Below are 19,039 nucleotides of genomic sequence, written 5' to 3' on the forward strand. Positions count from 1 at the left end.
CTCAGGATGGCCTCGAACTCACGGCGATCCTCCTACCTCTGCCTCCCAAGTGCTGGGATTAAAGGCGTGCGCCACCACACCTGGCTTGGTTCCTAACTTTTAAGTTATATTAATACAAAGTTTATTTTCCCTCCTGATTTTAGTACTCTACTAATCTGAGAAGGACCTTTCCACCTCAGCAGCAGACCACAATGACCGAGCATTTCGGCAGCAGTTGTGGAGCCTGTAACATCAGGCACTCCAGTGCAGCAAACTGCTCACTCATTCTTCACTATTATAACTAGTAGCTGCTAAGAGGAGGGTGCAGCTCAGTGCTAGAGCACTAGCCTAACCTGCACACGGCACTGGGTTTGACCCTCAGAACCACAAAAATACTAACAATGACTAACAAAATCAACTCATGCAACTCCACTGACCCTTTAGGCTTGTGTGGCAAGTGTTTCATCTACTGAGCTATCTTCCCCAGCCCCAGAAAAAGTCTTTACATAGGCCTCATAATTAGATGTACATAGCTAATGTTATGAATAACATAACAGATTTTCTTCAGATGAAATTGCACTGGTAAGCTGGGGCATTAAACATTTTTTGGTGTGTGTCATATGCATGACTGTTGTGCTGTTGTTCGTATGTGTGTGTGGAGGCCAGGTCAATGTTGGATATCCTGTCAGTCTCTGCCCTATGACAGTCTCTCAATGAATCTACAGCTCACATTTAGTGAGCTAGCTTGTCCTAGAGAGCGAACTGTCTCCACCCTGAGTACAGACCCACAAATATATCCAGCATGTACATGGATGCTTGAAATCCAAACTCAGGTTCTGTGCTTGCAGTGTGCTCAGCTGAGCCATCACCACAGCCCCCAGAAAGCTGTTTCTGTACATCTTAAACCATACACTAGGCAGTCTAGTAATGAAGACACTGTAGCAAGCAGATTATCTGTTTTGGCACAAGAACAGGCCCATGTTCACGCATGCAAACACTACCACAAGAGAACACCACTTACTGAGCACTACAGAGCTTCTGCCATGCTTCGTGGTAGCGGACAGGCTCCTCTTGCAGGGTGCTGGGCTCCAGGTCTGTGGAGTCTATATACTAGGGCACCAGGAGGGCAGAAGAAGCAATTGGTGATTCCAACCACAAATATAACTTTTTTTTTGGGGGGGGGGTTGAGGTAGGGTCTCACTCTAGTCCAGGCTAATCTGGAATTCACTCTGTATTTTCAGACTGGCCTCAAATTCACGGCGATCCCCCTACCTCTGCTGGGATTAAAGGTGTGTACCACAACACCCGGCCAAAAATACAACTTTAAAAAAAAATTTTTTTTTTTTTAGTTGAAAACGACAGAAAGAGGCAGACAGAGAAAGAACTGGTGTACCAGGGCCTTTAGCCGCTGTAGACAAACTACAGATGCATGTACCACCTGATGCATCAGGTTTACGTGGTCCTGGGAAATAAAAACTTGGTCCTTTGACTTTGCAGGCAAGCACCGTAACTGCTAAGTTATCTGTCTAGCCCCAACACATTTACAACTTTTAAGTAACATTATCAATGCTCCATCTCCCTTCATTTTGGTTCTAAGGTAACAACATATTTAAACTTGTTAATAATTTAAATCTTTATGGAATATTTTTAAAGTAGGGAGTCCCCTTCAAATCATTTAACTTCCAAATGTAGCTCCACTGATTCCATGAGTGGTCTTCTTAGGACCTTGCACACCTAAGCCACTAGGAGTCTCGTGTTCTCTGTTCAAATGACTCTCCCCAGGCCATTTCCACCCAGGTTTTTAGTTTTGAGGTTTATTTTTTCCTTTCTTAATCTGTATCAAAGTATAATTGACATACAATAAACTATAAGTATTTTCAGCATATTTGCCCAACATTCCTAATGAGGGTATAACATGCCCCAAATTGACACCAAGTAACATTACCCCAAAGCACGCCACCTTTCACTATCTGCACAGTTCCTTCTTTGCCTTCTACTCCAGATAACCCCAGCCAGAGCCAATTCTGTCTCTTCTAGGATTTCATGACATTGGAGTTCACATCATTAGTTTTGTCTGTTGTAGAGCTTCATTTTGGGTTGCTTACAGACTTGGACTGTTGTGAATAATGTGTCCATTTGCATAAAAATCTTTGGTGAATATATTCATTTCTCTTGAGTAAATGTGAAGCTGCATGGTCAGTAGATCTACCTTCATATGAAACTACCAGACTATTTTTGTTGTTTTAAAATATTTTACTTATTAATTTGAGAGAGAGAGAGAGAAGGAGGCAGAAAGAGAAAGACAGAATGGGGACACACTGCAAATGAACTCCAGAGGCATGTGCCACCTTGTGCATCGGGCTCACGTGGGTACTGGGGAGTTACCTGGGTTCTTTGGCTTTGCAGGCAAGTGTCTTAACTGCTAAGCCATCTCTCCAGCCCCAGCCTTAAACCCATTCCTCCTGCCTCCACCTCCCGGTGTTGGGATTACATGTGCGTACCACTTCACACAGCTTTTGGGAAAGGTTTCCAGGCAGTGCCGTTTATCTACGCACTATGCCTCTGCCTACCAGGCCCTCCCGCTCAGATCCAAGCACCAAGTATACCAACCTCTACACTCACCATCACTTCCCTCCCTTTCTGGAAAATAGCCTAGTGGTTTCTCAAAGCCAGGCGTAGAAGAAACAAACCTTTCTAATCCCAACGAAAGAAATCCAGGGGCTGGAGAGATAGCTTAGCAGTTAAGGTGCTTGCCTGCAAAGCCAAAGGAAACTGATTTGATTCTCCAATACCTACAAAAAGTCATAGGCACAGGTGGCACCTGCACCTGGAGTTCATTTGCAGCAGCTGGAGGCCCTGGCGTGCCCATTCTCTCTCTCTCAAATAAATAAGTTTAAAAAAGAAAAAGAAAAAAATCCAGACGTCCAAAACCGTAAGATGATACGCAGGCAGCAACTGCAAGCACACAGCTGCTTCCACTCACCCTTTGGTTGTACTGCACCACCCCTCCTTACCTTGATTTCCAGTTTGTGGTTGATGGCTAATGCAGAATGTTCTAGAGCTTTTATGACAGAGGCATATGAGTCTGAGAATTTGGTGTACTTCCCCACAAGGGCAATTGAGCAGGTCTCAAGTAAGCGATCATATCTAGAAAAGAAAGGTCAAGAAAATTACCTGGGGTGTGAGTATCATCATGAGCCCAAAAGTACTTTTGCAAGGAAAGGAAATTTGCCTAGGAAAAATTACAATGAAAATGAATAGCACAGAGCAGTAAAGACCAGTTTTCAGATCAGTAAGGCAGGCTTTAAAAAGAAAGTAGGATTTCAGAAACTATTCCATAGGAACTTTTTCAAAAATCTCACACAAATTTGCTATAATTTTTTGTTCCCATCCTAAAGAGTCAAACAAAACAAAAGGCCTGAACAGACAATATGTGAAAAAGGGATATTCAGCTGGTCATGGTGGCGCACGCCTATATCCCAGCACTCAGGAGGCAGAGGTAGGAGGATTGCCATGAGTTCAAGGCCACCCTGAGACTCCTTAGTGAATTTCAGGTCAGCCTGGGCTAGAGTGAGACCCTACCTCAAAAAACCAAAACAAAAACAAAAAAAGAAAAAGAAAAAGGGATATTCAAAATTGAAAAACCCATCTTACTAAAAAATTTTTTGCCAGGCATGGTGGCACACGTCTTTAATCCCAGTACTTGGGAGGCAGAGGTAGGAGGACTGCCATGAGTTCAAGGCCACCCAGAGAAAACATAGTGCATTTCAGATCAGCCTGGGCTACAGTGAGACCCTACTTCAAAAACCCAAAAACACTGACGGGCATTGTGGCCTTTAATCCCAGCACCTGGGAAGCAGAAGTAGGAGAATCAACATGAGTTCAAGGCCAGCTTGATACTACATAGTGAATTCCAGGTCAGCTGGGCTAGAGTGAGACTCTACCTCGAAAAGGAAAAAACAGGCATGGTGATGCATGCCTTTAATCCCAGCACTTGGGAAGCAGACATAGGAGGATCACCATGAGTTCAAGGCCACCCTGAGTGAATTCCAGGTCAGCCTGGGATACAGCAAGACCTTACCTCGAAAAAGCAAAAAAAAACCCCAAAAAACAAAGTACTTTTTTTTCAATGTAAAGCATACTAGTAACAGACCATAATGTTTCATGTTTGATGAAAAAAGGACCATAAAACTACATGGCATTTTAGTAGCTACCTGTAATGGACATATAAGATGTCCACATGGAAACTGTCAAAATGAAAACTGTTCCCACAGAGCCATGAACTCGTGCTCCCCGTGCATGTGCTCACACTGCTGACTTGATCAACTAGAAACACTAGGTGCTCTCTGCGATGAGGCACAAGTAAGGATCTTACAAATGAAAATTCACAAGGCGGCAACAGTGCCTCCCTGCTGAGCCCTTTCCAGTATGGAGTGCATGGCTTGTTCCCAGCATAGCAATTACATGGGAATACACGCCACCACTGACTGCCTGTTTGTAGAGACCAAGGTGGCAGAGTGCTATGATCTGAACTCGATGCCTAGAGGCCTGGGAACTGGCCAGGCCCTGCCAGGACCTTCTCCTCTATGCTGTGAGAGGATGACTCCTATCTTAGCCTTCTGAGCACCTTTTACTACAAAGGCCTCTCTAACACAAGTTGAAGACAGAAATGCTGGCATGTTACAACATGATTGAATTCCTTGAGCCAGTAGAAAAGAGAAATAAGGTGAGTGAGAATGCCCAGGTACTTATGAGGAGGCAAACCTGTCTGCCATCTCTTTCCACTTCATCAGCATTTTTCGTGATTGCCTCTCAATAGGAAGGTCCAGTCTCCGAAGAAAATAGTCTACAACACCTTGCTCTTCTAACAACAGGGGGACCCGGTAGATGGATGAGACATCATGGACACAGATCACCTGTTTTGTTTTTTTTTAAAGAAGCAAGTGATTTAACAGTTAGCAAGTAACTGGTAAGTATACATAAAGCCTCCTACTAGCTAGGTAACCTTAAAAAATGTCTCGGGCTAGAGAGATGGCTTAGTAGTTAAGGCATTTGCCTGCAAAGCCTAAGGACCCAGGTTCAATTCTCCAGGTCCCATGTAAGCCAGATGCACATGGTGGTGCATGCGTCTGGAGTTTGTTTGCAGTGGCTAGAGACCTGGGTGTGCCCATTCTCACTCACTCTCTATCTCTCCCCCCCCATCTCTAATAATAAATAAATAAAAATTAAAAACCACAAATATGTATTTTAAAAAAGGGGCAATTTTAAGAAAAAGATACATTTTCAAAACTGATTCAAAAGGAATAGAATATTTGAGACTAAGCTGTTATTAATAACGTACATGTAAGGGCTGGAGAAATGGCTTAGTGGGTAAAGCACTTGCTACCTAAGTTTGGATCCCTAGAATCATAAAGCCAAATTATATATAATCCCAGCACACCTACTATGGAAACAGGAGAATTACTGAAAGCTTGCAGGCCGGCCAGCCAGTCATACACAGCAGCAAATAAAAGACCCTGCCTCAAGCAAGGTGGAAAAGTGAGAAGAGGGACCTAGTTATCCTCTGACCTTCATGTGCAAACTGTGGCACATACCATGACATCCAAGTAAGACACACACAAAGACTTTAAAAAAGGGCTGAGCTGTGAAGCCTAAGGACCCCAGTTTGAGGCTCGATTCCCCAGGACACGTTAGCCAGATGCACAAGGGGGCGCACGCGTCTGGAGTTCATTTGCAGTGGCTGGAAGCCCTGGCGCACCCATTCTCTGTCCCTGTCTGTCTGTCTGTCTCTCTCTCTCTCTCTCTGTCGCTCTCAAATAAATAAATTAAAAAGGGGCTGAGGATGGGCCGCAGAAATGGCTTAGAGGTTACGGCATTTGCCTATGAAGCCAAAGGACCCAAGTAAACCAGATGTACAAGGTGGCCCTTAAATCTGGAATTTGTTTACAGTGGCCGAGGCCCAGGCATGCCCAATCTCTCTCTGTATCTGCCTATTTCTCTTTCTGTCTCTGAAATAAAGTTAATAAAATATTTTTTTTTCTGTCTCTCTCTACAATAAAATAAATAAACTTTAAAAGGCAGGGCATGGTGGCACGCGCCTTTAATCCCAGCATGTGGGAGTCAGAGGTAGGACTGCATGAGTTCAAGGCCACCCTTGAACTATTACTGAGTAGTACTACTGACTAATAGTACTATTGACTACTGAGTGAAACCCAGGTCAGCCTGTTCTGAAGCAAGACCCTGCCTTGAAAAACAAAAACAAAAAAAAAAAACTTTTTTGAAAGGCCTGAAGAGATGTCTTAGCAGTTAAGGTGCTTGCCTGCAAAGCCTAAGGACCCAGGCTCAACTCTCCAGGTCGCACATAGGCACTAGGTGGCACACACACAACTGGAGCTTGATTATAGTGGCTGAGGGCCCTGGTGTACCAGTTCTCTCTCTCTTTCACTTTCTCACATTAAAAGAAAAGCCCTGCCCCGCCCCCCCCAAAAAAGCAGAAAACAACAAAAGCCAGTCTGTTGGGAAATATTTTTTTTAATTTTTTACTTTTTAATTTTTTAGAGCAACACACACACACACACAATCGGTACACCAGTGCCTCAGCCAGTGCAATCAAACTCCTGACGCTTTCGCCACCTAGTGGGCATGTGCGACCTTGTGCTTGCCTCATCCTTGTGCATTTGGCTTTTGTGCATGTGGGATCTGGTTAGTCACACATGGGTCATTAGGCTTTGCAGGCAAGCACCTGAACTGCTAAGCCATCTCTCCGGCCCAATAAATTTTAAAAATAAAAAGTGCTGAGAATATGGCTCACTGAAACAAAAAACTGCTCACCACCAGCATGTGTGAGACATACAGACAGCCCAGAGAAGGAAGTAATTAGCCCTGAGAGTTAAGGAGGTTGTGAGTAAAGCTCAGACAGTACTATGTCCTAATTAAACCCTGAAAAGGAGACTGACAGGCCAACAGGGAGAAGGACCATGTTCTTGACAGAAATGAGCAAGTACAAAAGTAGAGCAACAGCCAGGCTGGTTGGTAGTACACACCTATACTCCCCCGTACCAGGAAGGATCGTGGCTGCAAGCCTGGACCTTTCAAGCTAGCCTGGGCTACATAACAAAACCCTCTCTCAAAAAATTAAGGGGTGGCCAGGCGTGATGGGTGCACACCTTTAATCCCAGCACTTGGGAGGCAGAGGTAGGATTGCCTTGAGTTCAAGGCCACCCTGAGACTCCCTAGTGAATTCCAGGTCAGCCTGGGCTAGAGTGAGACCCTACCTCAAAAAAACAAAAAACAAAAAAAAAATTAAGGTTTGGAGCTGGATATGGTGGCACACGCCTTTAATCTCAGCACTCGGGAGGCAGAGATAAGAAGATCACGGTGAGTTTGAGGCCACCCTGAGAATACAGAGTGAATTCCAGGTCAGCCTGGGCTAGAGTGAGACCCTACCTCAGAAAACCAAAAAAAAAAAAAAGAACTAAGGATTGGGAACAGCTCAGTGATAGAGTAACTTGCCTAGAATGTGCAAGGCCCTGGGTTTCCCAGAAAGAAAAGTGAGACAATGCCGGGCGTGGTGGCGCACGCCTTTAATCCCAGCACTAGGGAGGCAGAGGAAGGAGGATTGCCGTAAATTCGAGGCCACCCTGAGACTACATAGTGAATTCCAGGTCAGCCTGGGCTAGAGTGAGACCCTACCTCAAAAAAAAAAAAAAAATTAATTAATTAATTAATTAATTAAAAAAAAAGTGAGACAATGAGGAGCAGAAAGCCACTCTGCCTGGAGCATAAAGAATAAGTAGGGAGTGGAGAAGAATTAAAGATGTATTTCAGGGCTGGAGAGATGGCTTAGCGGTTAAGCGCTTGCCTGTAGGGCCTAAGGACCCCGGTTCAAGGCTCGGTTCCCCAGGTCCCATGTTAGCCAGATGCACAAGGGGGCGCACGCGTCTGGAGTTCGTTTGCAGAGGCTGGAAGCCCTGGTGCACCCATTCCCTCTCTCTCCCTCTATCTGTCTTTCTCTCTGTGTCTGTCGCTCTCAAATAAATAAATAAACAAAATTAAAAAAAAATAAATAAAGATGTATTTCAGCAATTAAGGGGCAGTCAGTCTCTACTTATGAAATAACAACAGGGGGCTGGAGAGATGGCTCAGTTGTTAAGGCACTTGCCTGCAAATCCTAATGCCCTGAGTTTGATTCCCTAGTACCCACATAAAGCCAGATGCACAAAGGCACATGCATCTGGAATTTGCTTGCATTGGCTAGATGCCCTGGCACACCATTATGTGTGTGTGTCTCTCTCTCTTTCTCTACTTGCAAATAAATAAAGCTTAAAAAAGAAAAAGAAAAAAGAAATTAACAGGCTGGGGGGATGGCTTAGCAGTTAAGGCGTTTGCCTACAAAGACAAAGGACTCAGGTTCGATTCCCCAGTATCCAGGTTAGCCAGACGCACAAAGGGGAGCATGCATGTGGAGTTCGTTTGCAGTGGCTAGAGGCCCTGGCATGCCCATTCTCTCTCTCCCTTTCCTCCCTCTGCCAAATAAATAAAAATAAAGAAAGGAAGGAAGGGAGAGGGGGGGGAAGGGAGGGAAAAAAACAACAGGCCTTGTGAAATAGTCATGGTAGAGGGCTTCAGGCAATTAAAAGCAAGCAACCATTTCCATAGAGGTAGAATCTCTTACTTGTTCAGGTTCCACATGACAGAACATTGATATTTTCTCTTTCACAGATGTGTCAAGAGGATTTGAGCACCTGCATACCACCTAAGAGTAAAGAAAACAAAAATATGAAGGTAGAGGGAATGGTTACAAAGCTGGGCTTTTCCCCAGCTGGACTGAAGACAGATACATCAGAAAGATGAACAAAATGCCTGCTTTCAGCACAATACACATTATCTATGAAAACTTCACCACCTGTTTTCAAAACCAAAATTCCTAAATCCTAAGTGCAGGATGAAAGGATGGCAGGAATAGACAGGATGAACTACAAAGGCAGTTTTTTCTCCTCCATAAATGTTCTTGGTATGGGGGGGGGGGGGAAATAAGTCACAGAAGTGCAAGACCTCCACATACCAGTAAGAACATCTTGTTCATTGCAGCCCCATTCAAAGCATTCAACTAGAGCTGGAGAGATGGCTTACCGGTTAAGGAGCTTGCCTATAAAGCCCAAGGACCCAGGTTTGATTCCCTAGGACCCACATAAGCCAGATGCACAAGGTGGCACATGCATCTGGAGTTCATTTGCAGTGGCTGGAGGTCCTGGATTCTCTCTCTCTCTCTTAAATAAATAAGTATTCAAAATAAAGAAACAAAAAGCAGCATTCAACTATTTCCTCCACCATCAATTACCATGAAAACTGGCTGACAAGACAAAGATCCTCCTGTCATGGAGAGTGATTTAGTTAGGTATGGGGAAGGACACTGAAATCAGGAAATCTTACCAGGTCAGGGGAGAGCCCGAGCCCTCTAAGCTCCCGAACACTGTTCTGGGTAGGCTTTGTCTTCTGTTCCCCTGTTGAACTTGGCTGTTTAACAAAAGGGGGTTAAAAAAAAAAAGGTTGTTTTTTTTTTTTTGACAAAGAAATTCCAAGCTTAACTTGTCCATAAGCCTCAACATTGAATATCTGATCATTTGTATAATTCAGCTTTTATTTTTATTGGAGTTACACATGCATATAAGTTAGAGTCTAATAGTTCTATGGCCTCATCTCTCTAAACCCTACAATGGCTTTATTTACTAATCTATGGTGGAGGGGTTCTCATCCATAATAACAAGGGTTACTACTGACCTCTATCCCCAGCCCATGTGACCTTTAATCCATTCTTCTGTTATGCTTTATTGCTACTTCCTGACACTTAGTTTGAGGCATGTCCGGCTGCTCCGGCTTTCTTCTCATTGCCCATGCCACACTATGCTGCTCAGGAACACATACTTCGGAGTATTTAATGACCAGACATCCTGGAAAACCATGTGCTGTACTTTCCCTTCTCTATTAAATTATTTTTAATCTTCTCCCACAATTAAGATTTGCTGAGTTTTGAATTCTAAATTGGAAATAACCTTCAGTAGAATTTTTAATTTTATATGTCCCGTGTGTGTACACACATTAGCATGTCAGGGTCTCTTGCTGAGCACATCAGTCTTTCTGTGGGTGCTGGGAAAAGGAACCTGGGTCCCAGAGGCTTTGCAAACAAGCTCCTTTAACCTTCAAGCACTCTCCAGCCCCAACTTAAATTTTTATAATTTTTTTTCATCTATTTATTTGAGAAGAGAGAAAGAGAGAGACAGAAGGGAGAATGGGTATGACAGGGCTTCTAAGCCACACCACACAAACTCCAGGCACATGTGCCACTTTGTGCATCTGCCTTACTTAGATACTGGGGAACAGAACCTGGGTTCTTAGGCTTCACAGGCAAGTGCATTAACCACTAAGCCATTCTCCAGCCCCAACCTTCGATTTTTTTTCCTTTGAGGTAGAGTCTTGCTCTAGCCCAGGCTGACCTGGAATTCACTATGTATTCTCACAGTGGCCTCAAACTCACGGAGATCCTCCTACCTCTGCCTCCTGAGTCCTGGGATTAAAGGTGTGTGACACCACGCCCAGCCAACCTTGGAATTTTTAATGCAGTGGTGTCACTATCTTTAATTTTGTCATACTGACTTGATTTTCCTCCTTACAGCCTTTGAAGATTTCTCCATTATTTCAAATTTTCACAAAGATTAGCCTTGGTGTGCGTCATTTTTTCATCCAATATGCTAGTAACTCAATGGGCTCTTTTAATCTAGAAGCTTCATTATTTAGACAAGAGGTAGGAAACATACTATAAAGGTACCATCTAATACATAATTTAGGCTTGAGCCAGGCATAGTGTTTCACAACTATATTCCAAACACCAAGGAGGCTTAGGTAGGAGGGCTTCCATCAGTTCAAGGCCAGCCTGAACTACATAGTGAGACCCTATCTCAAAAACCCAAAAATAAGCCGGTGTGGTGGTGCACGCCTTTAATCCCAGCATTTGAGAGGCAGAGGTAGAAGGATCACCATGAGTTCGAGGCCACTCTGAGACTACAGTGAATTCCAGGTCAGCCTGGGCTAGAGTGAGACCTTACCTCAAAAAAACAAAGGGGGGGGGGCGCTAGAGAGATTGCTTAGCAGTTAAGGCATTTGCCTGCGAAGCCTAAGGACCCAAGTTCGATCCAGAGACACATGGTGGCATATGCATCTTGAGTTCATTTGCAGTGGCTAGAGGCCTTAGTGCGCCCACTCTCTCCCTCTCTGTCTCTAATAAATAAGTAAAATCTTTTTTAGAAAGGGGGGGGGCTGGAGACATGGCTTAGTGGTTTAAGTGCTTGTCTGAAAAGTCAAAGGACCTCAGTTCAATTCCCCAATACCCACATAACCCAGATGCACCAAAAGGTGCATGCATCTGGAATTCATTTGTAGTGGCTGGAAGCCCTGGCATGCCCATTTATATTCTCTCTCTCTCTCCCTCTTTCCATCTCTCAAATAAATAAATAAAAATAAAATACTCTTTTTAAAACAGTGGGAGTCTGGGGAAATGGCTTAGTGGATAAGCACTCTGTGTAAGTGTGAGGACCAGGGTTCAGACTTCAGAAATGTGGGCTAGGCAGAGCAGCCGCCTGTGATCCCAGTACTTGGAAGGTGGAGACAGGTAGATTGTGGGGACGAGCTAGCTGGACTAGCTAAATTACGAGCTTTGAGCACAAGTGAGAGATACTGCCTCTGTAAAAGAGCGCAGTTGAAAAAAAAAAAAAGAGCGCACTTGAGTAAGACAGCATCTGATATCAACCTCTGGTCTCCACATACACCCATGCACTCAAGTGCACCCTCATGCATACAAACACATATACACACCTGTGCACACCACACGTATACCTACATAAGAAATTTAAAAAAATTTTTAACCCTTTAATTTTGTCATAAAAATGAAAGTACACATGTTCAATCCACTGTCTTCAAGTGACCTCATGTATTTTTCAAATAAACTCACAGAGACATTCTTTATTTCCTAAACAGGAAATGTTGGGGGTGTTTCCCATCCCCAACATCAAACTGCAATTACGTGCTGGAGAGATGTCTTAGTGGTTAAGGTGCTTGCCTCTGCAAAAGCAAAGGACCCAAGTTCAAGTCCCCAGGACTCCTGTAAACCAGATGCACAAGGTGGCACATGCCTGCAGAGGTGGTGTTTTTTGTTTTTGAGGTGGCTGGAGGCCCTGGAGCACCCATATTCATTCGTTCGTGCTCTCCCTCTCTCTCCCCTCCTCCCTTCCTCCCTCTCTCTCAAGTAAATAAAAATTAAAAAACAAATTTTTTTTTTTAAAGCTGCAATGCCTTACCTGAGGAACTAAACTGACGTGGATATTACAAAAGTTCTCCCTCTTGACCTTGAACTGGAACTGGCGGAAGGCCTCGATAAAGGGCATGCTTTCAATATCACCTACTGTTCCGCCAAGCTGGAAAGACAGCACCATATCAGAAGTTCAGCATTCAACCTTTTTCTGGTCGTTTCTTGCTGTAATATCTGCTCTGTCACCTCAATTCAGTGGCCAATTCCCATGTGATGCCAATTCCCCAGCCATGCAGAAAGCCAGTCAACACACTTCTTTGTGCTGACAGCTGTTACTTTCAGACAGGCTGATGACTCCAAGGTTATATAGATGTTGCCTCAACATTTCAAGAAAAAGGTCAGGCAAGAATGGTACCAGGAACTAAACTGTGCATCTCCTGTACCTTCTGTACACACACAAGTCACAAAGAGAAAGAAATAACAAAAACTTCAATCTACCTCCATAGTTAGCCATAAATAAGTTTTCTATTAAAAAGCAATAGCTATAACAAAACTTTTGAGATCCAGCACCGGATCAGCAGAAAGGAGTACAGTAACCAAAGAAAGCTCACTCAAGGATGGAATATAGTTGTGAGTTCTAGCAGAAGTCAGCCAACATCAAGAGATGGATGAAAATGTGGCCTGCCACACTGTGTGGCTGGCATGAAGTGGACTCAAACATGGAGTAAAGATGCATCACTTGGAGAGTACTACTTTCCTCTGCATGCCATTCCACTTGATTTAACTGTGCCCCCACCTGCCATGCTGCACATGGACAGAAATGGAAGGTCAGGCACTGAAGATAAGATAAGCTCAGCAGTTAAGGTGCCTGCCTGTAAAGCCTAGCACTCCTGGTTCGATTTCCCAGTAGCTAGGTAAAGCCAGATGCCCAGTGGCAGGAATCATACAAACCTCGATGACACACACTTGAGGTTCCAGGCCATCTTCATCTACAGGGATTAAAGCCTGTCTCATCACCCACTCCTGGATTGCATCTGTGATGTGAGGGACAACTGGGAAAGAGAAAAGAAACCTGTGACTTACACTTACCTGTCCATCAGCACTGACAATGCCAATGCATCTATTGTTAAAACAAACTGCTGCACCCATTGCCTGAACAAAATAGCAGTGCGACAATAGAAATACTTTAGAGGGCCTTTAAATGGTTACTACAAATATTTGAGCTCACATATCCTTTGGCCTCCAAAGGTTGTTTCAGGGAAAACTAAAAACAATGTGACTGCAAAGCCTAAGTTCAATTCTCCAGGTCCCATAGAAGCCAGATGCACATGGTGGTGCATGTATCTGGAGTTCATTTGCAGTGGCTAGAAGCCCTGGGTATGCCCATCCTCACACACACTCTCTTCCACCCCCCCCCCAGTAAATAAATAAAAAATTAAATAAAAAAAAAAGCCAGGTGTGGTGGCGCACACCTTTAATCCCAGCAATCAAGAAGCAAAGGTAGGAGGATCATCGTGAGTTCGAGGCCACATAGTGAATCAAGGACTACATAGTGAATTCCAGGTCAGCCTGGACTAAAGGAAGAGCTACCTCTGGGAGAGGAGGGGGACAATGTGGCTGAGAGTAGTGCCCTGAACCACCTCAGGACATGTGCCCCATGCAGTCTACCTTCTAGCCACACACAAGCACAAGGACCATGTGGCACTCCTACTGTTCTCAGCTGAGGCTGAAGTGGACACATTACACCTGAACTCTCTCCAGGAGCAACAGACCACCAGAACCCAGCGCCACCTGTTTCCAACTTACTGACAGTCCAGTATGGCAGAATAGTTAGGAGCATGGCATCTGGGGTCTGCATTCAAATCTTAGCTCACCACAAATTAGCTGTGGCTTACAAAGCCAATTACATCCCTACTTTAAAGCCTGGTTTCCCCATCTGTTAAATAATAGCTCCAACATCATAAAAGTGAAATTTTATGAGAGCCAGAGCTCAAAACGTGCCAACTACTGCTGTACTTTTTTTTTAAATCATAGTTGTTTCTAAGTAGCTAAGATGACTGAGTTACTGAGTAATCTAGGGTTATAATGTAGTACCTACAGTGGAATATTAATTATTTGTCTCATACACAGAGACCAAAGTGATCATTAATTTTTGGTTTTTCAAGGGTCTCACTCTAGCCCAGGCTAACCTGGAATTCACTATATAGTTTCGGGGTGGCCTTGAATTCATGGTGATCCTCTTACCTCTGCCCCCCACCCAAGTGCTAGGATTAAAGGCATTTGCCATCATGCCTAGCTCAAAGGGATCTTTTAGACATCCATGTCAGAATTAATCAGTTCAGTTTGAACTGTCAGGACCTCTTCCTGTTCTCAGTTAAATCCTAACAGAAGGGCTCACTTGGTGACCTCATAGCTCAGGGCCACCGTATCTCAGCCACACTGGCCTCCTCTGTTCCTTGGCCAGAGTCTTCAGTGGTCCTAGGCCTGTGAGCTTGTGACCCTGCCTTCACTCGACCTGTGAGCAGCTCCTCAGCTCAAAGGCCATCTCCTGGATTCCAAGTAGCTTTCCCCATCATGCTTCTGGCCACCACTTACTTCCTTCACAGCTCTTCTGAGACACCTTGTTTTACTTGTTTATTTTATGTCTCTCCCAGCTAACTACCATGAGGACAGTGACCTTGCTGATCTCAGTCATCACATGTTCTCAGCACCAGCCTGACTGTAGTGAGTATTCAATAAATATTTGATGAACGATGAACAGATGAATGAGCACACCAGAGGCCTAGAACAACAAACTGTACAAACCAACCAATACACTTTTGAATTTCTAATGGATCCTTTCTTGTGTCAGGAACTTGGGGAAGCACCAGATTTATCCAGCTCTTTAGACCTCCCCACAGCCCATGAGGCAGATGCTATAACTGTCTCCATTTTACAGAAAAGAAAACCACACCTCAGGAGGATATGCCATCTATCTGCCTGTGTCCCTAAGGCCAATAAGTAACAGAGCTAAGACCCCAATATGACCTGACTGGACCTGAGCCATCCTGAGCCATCTGTCAGTATGACCCCTGGCTCTCAGTGCAGTCACTCAGGGCAGTCAAGTCAGAAGCCAAAAGTAAATTTGTTCTCACAAATCCAAGAAAAATACTCTTCAGCAATCCTCAAAACTGGGGCTGTTTTCTTTATAAGACCAGTGGTTTTCCAACACTACCTTTTAAAGCAGAACACTTCTTTAAACCAAAGCAGCCAACACAGCTAAGCAGAACTGGTAAGTTTGGTAGGGCCCAGGAGCCTACTTCAGACTCCCACTGGCCCACATGACAGATGAAAAGCCTAAAAGCCAATGCAAACAATGGAAGCAACTTTTCCCACCACCACCTGTGCATGCCACCTGGCTTCACGTCTTTCACCTCACCTCACCGTCAGCACAGTGGCAGTTCTCTGCACTCAAGCCTGGTGGCAGTGCGGACTGACAGCTTTCATGCTACTTGCAGGACAGTAGGGCTTCTTCAAATTACTTTTGAAAGTTTCAGTTGAAAGGGTGTTGTGGTAATAATACCTTAGCAAAATGCTGAAAATACTTGAAAGAATAAATACATATACCCAAATGAAATTAAAGTGGTTTTGAGATTGTAAACCCTAAAGGTAAATCCAGTATTACCTTGGACAGTTTTCCCCAAGTAATCTCCTTTGCGCTCCTTGTTAATGACGTACTGGTATATTTTCCCTGTGGTCAGATTATTGTCCTTGGTAAGGCGAATATCAAGGAATCGTTCATAGTTTCCCAGGTCAAGGTCAACTTCTCCACCATCATCTAGCACAAAGACTTCACCTGCGGTCAATAGTGTACATATTAAGGGACATGAAAAGCCTATTTGCCATGGTGCAAAAATGAATTCTTAAATTATCAACACTCAGGTAGAACATAGTCTACATTAACCTGACATGAAACAGAAAAATCCATTTCTAGAAACAAAATATGACATAAAGGAAAAATTACCAATTATTCTCCAAAAGCCAGAACTCACTCTTTACCAGAAAGAGATATGAAACAGAATGAAGGAAACACTAGCCCCAAAGGCTATAGATGAAGGGACTTTACAATAACATGGTGGCTAGAAAAAATATCCCTATGGCTCCCTAAGGCCAAAAAGCCTTCAGCAGTCTTCTACCTGAGCAGAGTAAGGTTTAAATTACAATAGAACAGAATTCTAGAGGTACTGGAGAGGCTTAGCAGTCAAGGCACTTCCCTACAAAGCCTAAGGACCCAGGATCGATTCTCCATAACCCATGTAATACAGATTCACAGATGGCACATGTGTCTGGAGTTCATTTGCAGTGGCTAGAGACCCTGGCGTGCCCATTCTCTCTCATATTAAGTAAATACAGTATTTAAGTCAGGTGTGGTGGTAACAGAGGTAGGAGGATCACTATGAGTTTAAAAGGCCATCCTGAGACTCCATACTGAATTCCAGGTCAGCCTGGGCTAGACTGAGACTCTACCTCAAAAACCCAGGAACAAACAAACAAACCAAAAAAAAAAAAAAAAAAGCCAGGAAAGAAAGAAAAAAGAAAAAACAGGGCTGGAGAGATAGCTTGCCAACAAAGCCAAAAGACCCAGATTCCATTCCCCAGTACCCATGTAAAAGACAGATACAGGCTGGAGAGATGGCTTAGAGATTAAGGCACTTGCCTGCAAAGCCAAAGGACCTGGGTATGATTCCTCAGGACCCATGTAGACCAGATGCACAAGGTGGCGCATGCATCTGGAGCTCATTTGCAGCAGTTGGAGGCCCTGGCACACCTATACTCTATCTCCCTCCCTTTCTCTTTCTGCTTCTTTCACTCAGTCTCAAATAAATATAATACTAAAAAAAAAAAGCCAGACATGGTGGTGCACACCTTTAATCCCAGCACTTGGGAGGCAGAGGTAGGAGGATCACCATGACTTCAAGTCCACCCTGAGACTACATAGTGAGTTCCAGGTCAGCCTGAGCTAGAGTGAAACCCTACCTCAAAAAAAAAAAAAAAAAGATACTTATTTGTATTTATCCAAACTCCAGCAGTAAAACATAATCCCTAGCTTACTGATCCTCGATCCTGCATCTGTCATCTATTGCCTGAATCCCTACAAAGTTGTTCCCTAGCCTCTGTTTAGACAACTCTTGTGGTCCTTGTTGTACCTGGTCCAATAAAAGACAAATTTCTGGCTGGAGAGATGGCTTAGCGATTAGGCACTTGCCTGTGAAGCCTAAGGATCCCAGTTTGAGGCTCGATTCCCCAGGTCCCACGTTAACCAGATGCACAAGGGGACACATGCATCTGGAGTTTGTTTGCAGTGGCTGGAGGCCCTGGTGCACCCATTCTCCCTCCCTCCCTCCCTCCCTCCCTCTCTCTCTCTCTCTCTGCCTCTTTCTGTGTCTGTTGCTCTCAAATAAATAAATAAAAATAAATGAAAAAAAATTTTAATTTAAAAAAAAGATAAATTTCCATTAAGATGCCACCTCCCTCTAAATCAGTTCTATTATAGAAGCTCATGGATTTTAATCACTAAATTGTTACTAAGATATTTGCTTTCTCTTGTCCAAGTGAAACAGAACATCATTCTGCTATGCTAAGGACCCTTTAAGAAGGCAGGAAAAAGGCAAGCATAGTGGTACATGCCTTTAATCCCAGCACTCAGGAGGCAGAAGTGGGAGTATAGCCAGGAGTTCAAGGCCACCCTGAGACTACATAGTGAATTCCAGGTCAGCCTGGACTAGAGCGAGACTCTACCTCAAAAAAGAAAAAGAAAAAAAGAAGGAGGCAGGAAATAGAAGTTATACAAAATGTACACCTGGTACCCAGAAGCTGACAGGGTCTTCAGCATACACAGTAACTATTTAAGAGAGAGAAAAATACAGTTTGCTTACCATGCTCATATGGAGAGAAGGTTCCTGCATCAATGTTAATGTAGGGATCAATTTTAATTGAAGTTACATGTAAGCCACAGGACTTCAGTATTGTACCCACACTGCTGGCAATGACTCCTTTTCCAATTCCTGATATTACACCACCGGTAACTAGTATGTACTTCATTTTTCTTTTTGAGCTGAAAGAAAAATAACAAAAAATATATATCTCAATAAGCCAAACCATTGGTTCAGATATTGGATCTGCCAGTTATGCTATGAACTCTCTTGAGCCTGTCCCATGACTTCAAAAGGTTGTCAGGCTTAAATAGGATCATAACAGACATTTCTTGGATCACTGAGTACCACCAATCAAATAGGAGTAGGAAAACAAATGCTACAGAGTAATGCTAATTTTGTTTAAAGTTTTGATAATGACCTTGAGAATCAATCAGCTCAAATATTCACTGAGATACTTACTAGTCAGGTGCCTCATCATTTTCCCTGCTTTGGGCTGAATGAGTGCTCTAATTCTCCAAGGAAGAAATAATGTCTTTGGCTAAACTATAGCATATTATGGAACAAACAGAGCTCCTCTAAATTCTAGAAGAATAACCAAAAGGAAAGAACTACTAAATATTCAAAAGAAGTTACAGCTAAGCCTAAAATTCTTTTGATTATATGCACTTCTCTCCTGTAATTTGCTCTCCCAGGTATGCTATGAATAGACTGTACATACAGCAGGAAAGGGACCTCAAGCAATAACCCAGTGTGAAGCACACAGTGGGCAGAAGTCAACAAGGGAAGACCAGATTAAATTAAAAGAAATGGAGTTGAATGAAAGGAAACAGCTTGGGCAAGAATG

General features: G+C 43.6%; 1 protein-coding gene across 2 annotated transcripts in view; it reads right to left on the minus strand.

The window, feature by feature from the left end:
• Positions 1-19,039, minus strand: part of Ctps1 (CTP synthase 1) — a 34,292-nt gene that overhangs the window by 12,175 nt on the left and 3,078 nt on the right. For both annotated transcript variants that reach the window (XM_045150834.1, XM_045150835.1), the window contains exons 2-10: positions 18,196-18,374; positions 15,945-16,115; positions 13,232-13,332; positions 12,330-12,446; positions 9,412-9,495; positions 8,654-8,734; positions 4,744-4,895; positions 2,994-3,126; positions 1,001-1,089 (exon numbers count right to left, since the gene is read on the minus strand). In XM_045150834.1, the coding sequence (XP_045006769.1) occupies positions 1,001-1,089; positions 2,994-3,126; positions 4,744-4,895; positions 8,654-8,734; positions 9,412-9,495; positions 12,330-12,446; positions 13,232-13,332; positions 15,945-16,115; positions 18,196-18,361 (1,094 nt within the window). In that variant the 5' untranslated portion in view covers positions 18,362-18,374. The remainder of the gene's footprint in view (positions 1-1,000; positions 1,090-2,993; positions 3,127-4,743; positions 4,896-8,653; positions 8,735-9,411; positions 9,496-12,329; positions 12,447-13,231; positions 13,333-15,944; positions 16,116-18,195; positions 18,375-19,039) is intronic.

The sequence above is a fragment of the Jaculus jaculus genome, chromosome 5 (assembly GCF_020740685.1).
Source record: "Jaculus jaculus isolate mJacJac1 chromosome 5, mJacJac1.mat.Y.cur, whole genome shotgun sequence".
NCBI classification, from domain to species: domain Eukaryota; kingdom Metazoa; phylum Chordata; class Mammalia; order Rodentia; family Dipodidae; genus Jaculus; species Jaculus jaculus.